This window comes from Pundamilia nyererei, unplaced genomic scaffold (assembly GCF_000239375.1).
Source record: "Pundamilia nyererei isolate P.nyererei 1_Seehausen unplaced genomic scaffold, PunNye1.0 scaffold00413, whole genome shotgun sequence".
Lineage (NCBI taxonomy): Eukaryota > Metazoa > Chordata > Actinopteri > Cichliformes > Cichlidae > Pundamilia > Pundamilia nyererei.
Genome location: NW_005187814.1, coordinates 229952 through 236959, shown reverse-complemented (window position 1 = coordinate 236959; position 7008 = coordinate 229952). Strand labels below are relative to the sequence as shown.

Sequence of the window (7008 nt, the reverse complement as noted above, 5' to 3'; positions counted from 1 at the left end):
GGGGTTTCTCTGTTAATTTCACATTCCTGTGGTGGCGTGCTATGTGCTTGCTCACATTTGAAGTTGAATTTTTCGCTGTAGAAAGAAGTTTTCTTCCCACACAGAGTGTACAGCGGACGCTAATGTTTTTGTCACTTTTTACAAAATCAAACTCAAAGTAATGTCAGTACTTCCAAGCTTTAAACGCCACATGGTCGTATCGCATTTATAAATGCAAGCAGAGGAAAGAACAAAACTCTCACTTATTACATTTGATAGAAAAACCTATTTTAAAAAGAGAGCTAATGCTCTTTAATGTAGGGAAGTATATACCATACCATAAATATACAATTACAGCAAAAACAGTCACGTTCTCCTGGAAGTCCCAAGAAAATGTTACTGCTATGTCCATGTGGCAAATGATGTCGCACCAGCAGTAAAAACACCCTCTCAGGGAGCTACATGAGACAGCAGCTTCAACTTTGAATTCAGAAATATGAACATCCTGTACAGTGAAGCCTAAGCAGCACCAGTTGTACCATTTGGTGAAGCTTAAACTTGGTAACTGTCCCATATATTGGTAAGCCCTGTTTTCTCTACTTTTTCCTTTATTTGTGTCTTTTGTTTTTTCACTCAAAGAACATATTGTTCATGCTTCTATATCTTTTGTTTCAGCAGTCAATGATACAAAATTCTTGATGTTGGATTGAAGCATACATTTCTTTTACCAATGTCAGATGGATTCTACTATACTGTAGTGTTATGATTATGACTTGCTGGTAAACATAATAAGATACAGCTTACTTCTCTGCATGTTTTAACTTCCACAGTGTCAACTGTGCTGAAGTGCTTGCCTGATGTACCATCTCTGAAGAATATCAAAGAAAAAAGTCTGTCACACTAACAAAAACATGATCTCTTTCATTCTTACTTTTCCATTAAGTTCTGACTACTGTGTCTTCTTCAGATGACCACAGAGTTAAACTACTGCAAGGAAGCTGTCCCCTGTTCTGGTACAGCTTCAATCTGCGCTGCTACAAATATGTGGCCACACACATGAGCTGGGCTGATGCAGAGCTCTACTGTGAGTCACAGCGAGCCAACCTGGTGTCTATCCACAGTGAGGAGGAAGAGGAGTTGGCCAGAATCCAAACACACGTTTGTCTGCACAGTCAGCCTAACATGTTAGATACTCTGTTCTATTTTTATATCCGTGTTAAGTTACACATTATCTTGGTATTATTCATATGCTGAAAATGAAAAAACAAACAAAAAAATCATCTAAGTTTACATTTTACATTGCAGGTTTTAAGTGTTACTCCCAAGTTATTGGAGGCTCTTGTGTTCATCTTCAGTGCCAAAGGTTCAGGCTTAGGATCTCGATCCCACCTGAGCAGTGCACATCAGTTCTGTCAGTGTGACAGAAACCATCATCTTGTTTGTTCTACTTATGTCTACTTATGCCACACATCAGTAGTGATGTGATTTAATGTACCCTAGTGGAGGGTTTTACAGTGTAATTGTTTCATTGTTTCCTGAACCCACAGTGAGTGGATCTCTGCAGCCAGACGTGTACAGCTGTTTCACAGGCAGCAACATAAGCACATGTCATATTTTTATGTAAGTTTACAAATTAAGTTTACTCAACTGACTAAAGAACTATTTACATTTTTCTTAGGAATGATGCATGCTTCTCATTATGAACAGAAATTATTTTTTCAGATTATTTTTTGCTGTGTGCTTGTTATGACATAAATATAATTCCATAGTCATACAGCACTGTCTGTGAAGATCTCAGATGGCTGGCAGTTCACACTGTATTTACTTCTCTTTCTAAGAAAGAAAAAGAAAGAAAGAAATCGGGCTGCATCGGGGGAGTTTGTTCTCTTTCTGTTTACTAGAGGAGCTGAGGAGTTTTTTTCTTTTCTCTTCCTGTAGGTGCTCTGGTCTGATCTGTTTTAGTAACCGATTCCTTTTATGACACAGTAGAATATAATTGCACAGTAAAAACAGGCACGTGTGAAATTTTACCTTTTTACTGGCTTGTGTTTAGTCAGTTAGGTTTGATTAGTCATCATGCATATAACACCTTTATTGTACAATAAATATACGCTACACAACAAAAAACAAACAACCTTTGTTAATCTCTTTGGAATTTTTTTTTTTTTTCTGGCTTATGTTTAGTGTTGTTTACAGTGTATAATTTTGGTCCAGCTGGCCAGTGATGTCACACCAGCAGTGAAAACACCCTCTCTGGCAGCTATAAAAGAAAGCAGCCTCGAATCCTGTACAAAGAAGCTTCAGCAGCTCCTCATCACACTTTGAGACTTAAAGCTCCAACATGATCTTGCTCCTCTTCTTGTTTGGTCCGGCTCTGGGTGCTCCTTCTGAGTCTCCGTCTGATGGCAATAAAATGAAGCTCCAACTTGGTAACCATTCTATGTTTTCCTTATGTTTCTGATGTTTTTTGTTTCAGCAGGTAGTGTTATCCAAAAAGTATTAGTGTAGGATTATAATATGGATTTCTTTTCTTCCCATACCAGATGGTTTCTGCTAAATCATAGAGTTATGATAAAGACCTGCCAATAACCATAATAAGCCCCACTTTCTTCTCTGTGTATTTTAACTTTCACATTGATGGGCAGACTTTCATCTTTCATTTTGGCACCATAAATAAGTAAGATTAAAGTTAGATAATAGACTTCTTACAAAGTGAACAGTCATTTCAACTTTCACTGTGGCAGTTATTTGTAGCTTTGATCTGTAAATGACAGACATGTAACCAATCTTCTCTGAATAGTTCAGGGGTTTAACAATGAAGATGTGAAGGCTTGAAAACTAGACCAAAGAAAACAGTCTGTCACCAGGTGTCACCCTTGAAATACCAGAGCTGACCTGCTTTATTTCTGCAAAAACACGATCTCTTTAACTCGTACTTTTTCACTTGATCCTAACTGTGTCTGTGTCTTCTTCAGATGACCCCAGAGTTCAACTACTGCATGGAAACTGCCCCATGTTCTGGTACAGCTTCAATGGCCGCTGCTACAAATATGTCGCCGCACACATGAGCTGGGCTGATGCAGAGCTCTACTGTGTGTCACAGGGAGCCAACCTGGTTTCTATCCACAGCAGGGAGGAAGAGAACTTTGTCAGAACCTTAATTAAGAACTTTGACCACACTGAGGGACACACCTGGATTGGTCTGAGTGACCTTCATAAAGAAGGCAGATGGATGTGGTCTGATGGTTGTGCAGTTCGGTTTGTCCACTGGTATCCACAACAGCCAGACAACTGGAAGGGAATTGAACACTGTGGTCACATGAACTATTTAAACGTAAAGAAGTGGAATGACTTCCCATGTTCTGTAATTTCTCCTTCTGTTTGTGCAACACGAATAACCTGTCCTAAAACATAAAACAAAACAAAAATATACATTTAACCTTCAATGTTTCTGTTATATGTCTTTTATATGTTTGTGTGACACTGACAAAATTCCATTGACCTTGATTTTCCTAAATGTGTAATCAACAACTAAAAGAAAGAAAAAAAGTATGTTGTATTTTGCTGTGCTTTTCATCCCGTCTGCTGCAGCCTCAGTGGTGTTTAGTGTACCGAGTGTTGTGGAAGTTTTCCATTTAAATAAAGCCTGCAGACGAGCGGTGAGCGGTAGCTAACATTCTTTAATCCAAACACACAAAGAACAGAAAACCAAGCTTGTGGAGAGCCTACATGACCGCGGGGCAGGTCAGCAGAGTCTCCCTGAGCCTAGCATGGCTCTCAGTTAAATACCTTCTTCAGGAACAAAAGGCAGTACACAGCTGTTTCACACCTTAAGGTTCACACTCCCTTGCTACCTCCCAGAGTCCTCAGAGAGACAAAAGACTCTTCCTGTGGCGTTGTCTGCTTCCCCCAACTTCCTTACTACACCCCCACCATTTGTCTTACAGTATGAGTGTCAGACATGTTAAAATCCAGTGGCACCAAGGTATTATACAATAAAATAATGTGATTAATACATAAGTAAAAGAAATTCCTATACATGAGACCAAGGAAAGAATCAATGGAAAATAAATTTGAAACATAGTTTAGCTTGGCGATATACCTTGGTAAACACTGATACACCCTCTCAGTACAGAAAATCCAACGTTAACCCTGAAGTTGGGTTTCTAGTCTGCTCTTTGAAGAGGATGAAGAGTGGAAAGGCAGTTGGTCCAGATAACATACCCATGGTAATACAGAGAGGAGTGGACTAACTAACCAGAATGTTTAACACAGTCTTGGAAAGTGAGAGGATACCTCGGAAATGAAGAAGAAACTGGTACCGATTTTCAACAACAATGGTGATGTGCAGACCTGTAGTAACTAAAGGGGAATAAAGCTCATCACCCATACCATGAAGATATGAAAAATAGTTTATGAAGCTAGTTTAAGAAAAGCAGAAGTATGCAAAGAAAAAGCACTACAGATATCAGGTTGTTAGGTCCATGACAGTATGAACCCTGTTTCCAGGTCCAAACTACTCTGCATGTATTAAGGCTGTTGTGTTTTTAACACGTTTTAATCTTTGTATCTTGATCTATTTAATCTGAAGAACTGATCACTATCTGCCTCTCTCGGCTTTTATTTCCACTATTCATTGGTGGCATGTTTGCTTAGTTTTTAAAACCTTACGATGCAGCATTAATGACTAACCTTGTATTGTGGATGGATTATCTCCGTTGTTCTCTTGACTGAAGTTTGCCGGTTGCATTTGTCTCTAATCATCGGGAACCCTCGCGTTAACTTTCATTGAGTGGAAGAAACGTTAGTGTTCATCCTCCAGCTTCACTGCATTTATATATAGCTAACCATAGCTGTGTCACAACTCGCCCGTGATCACGTAGCACATCGTTATATACCAGCTAGTCCAACTTCTTCATTTATGTTGGAAGCGATGGCTGAGCTGTACTTTGTAATTTTTTAGAAATCCCTCTGTCATAACATGGTATATCAACTTTAGATGGAAACTAGTGAGCTAACTCCCTCTGTTAAACTTCGTAAATTCTGATTTCATGAATGCCTGGATGTTAAACTTATTTGTTACACCTTGTAGAGCAGCCACATTGACCATTTTATTAAAGATTAGATGAATTTAGACAGTTTGGAACTCTCAGTGACCCCGCAGTGTTCGTTTCACTTTGGGACCTGAAGCGGAGTTTGGACCCAGAAAAAGCTAATGACGTCAGACTTAAAGACCAGATAATGTTTGCTTTGAGAGTGTTGATGGAGAAGTACAGAGGAGGTCAGAAGTTGCGGTGCAGCTCACTGTGTCTTGGTGGATCTAGAGACAGAATGGGATAGAGTGCCAAGACAGAAACTGTGGTACTGTATGAGGAAGTCAGAAGTGGCAGACAAGTATGTGAGAGTGGTGCAGAACATCTATAAGGACAGAGAGACAGCACGAGGTATGTGGTATTAGTGTGGACGTGTGATTACATCAGAGATCGTCTCTTTGCTCCTTCGTATTTGGTAGATGAGGTCAGGCAGGACGCTCTACGGACTGTGATGTTTGCAGATCACATTGTAAACTGTAGTGAGAGTAGGGAGCAGGTGGAGTAGGGCCTGGAGAGGTGGGGGTATGCTCTGAGGAGAAGAGGGATTAAAGCAGAAGCAAGACAGAATACATGTGTGTGAATAAGAGGGAAACAAGTGTAACAGTGAAGCTACAGTGAAGTTACTAACAGAAAGTAACACTATCCATAAACTGTAATCAGTGTGTCCATTCAGAAAATCCTGTCTGAATGCTAGGTTTACATGTTATGCGATGGCAACGCCGGAAATGGAAACATCGCAGGAAAAACCAAAAGATCATTATTCTCATAAGGTCACATAGTTTTTAGATGTTTGGTGTTTAACTGTGTTGGTTTCTACCTGTTTCTAACTATGGCCCAGTTTCCTTCTAAATGATCCTTTAAGACTTGAAGCTACTGAGAGTCATGCCCTCTTTCCGTACTCCCTAGCTGAAAGCCTCTCATCTTTCCATCTCTTTGTGTATGTTCAAGAAACTTTAGTAAAGGGATATGGTGGAAGTTGAGATGAAAAAAGCTTTAAGACTGCACTTCACATTTTAGAATAGAAAGTGAGGCAAACCCCCCACATGAGTGCCAAAGGACAGCCTAGCTGGCACAGCAGTGGTTATGATCTGCTTTTAGTTTAAACGTTTATTTACTGCAGGGATTTCATTTTGGTGAATTTAAAAATGTAATAGACAAAAGGGAGCTTAAATATTTGTATGCACAGTAAATATTTCAAAGTGGCAAAGTAAAAAAAAGTTACATAGACAGTCTTTCCTTTTATTGACTCTAAAGGTCTAGGCTGGCCACAATCACTTCATTTATGTGTTCACAATTATAAAAGCTGTGCACAGAGTTTGTTTTGTATTTTTTACTGGGGAGGCTTGTAAACCTCTGTTTCTTCTGGGTACAGTAACCTATTCTGTTTTTCTTTTTGCTGATAATGTGACTTTGTAATATAATAAAACCATAAATACTCAGACAAACAAACAGTGAAGTTCTCCTGAAAGTGCCAAAGCCCAGTTTAATACATAGTAAAGTAAAATTGCTTTGTGATGTCATTGAGATGTGGACGATTTTTAACCCTCTGTTCCCTTTCTGTTATGGCCCAGGTCAATTTTTGGACTCTGCAATTATTCAGATTAATATTAATAAGATGTAATGAAAACAACTTTTGTGTTTCCCTGTCAGTATTCCACTGTCTCTATATTGTATATATTGAGTCTTTTTGTCGTGATGTTCACTCTGTGCCATTTATAGAGTTTGCAAAAAAACAAGAGTAAAGAAATAAATTAAGAATAGCAATCTGTCTGGGGTGCTCTTTTCATACACTGTAAACATTAAAAGAGAGACAATAGTTAAAATTTAAAAAATATGTTTCAAAGTTGCAAATTACAATACTATAAAAAACAAAAATCTACTAAACCAAAGGTTCTAATTGTTTATCTACCTGCCTCTGAACAGGCCGCCCACGATC

At 38.9% G+C, this 7008-nt stretch overlaps 1 protein-coding gene across 1 annotated transcript in view; it reads left to right on the top strand.

Annotated features, from left to right (window-relative positions):
- LOC102192678 (lactose-binding lectin l-2-like) overlaps nucleotides 1–3394 on the top strand; it is an 18347-nt gene extending 14953 nt beyond the window's left edge. The window contains exon 2 of the mRNA XM_005753220.1: nucleotides 2955–3394. Coding sequence (XP_005753277.1) covers nucleotides 2955–3394 — 440 coding nt within the window. The remainder of the gene's footprint in view (nucleotides 1–2954) is intronic.
- The last annotated feature ends 3614 nt before the right edge of the window (nucleotides 3395–7008 follow it).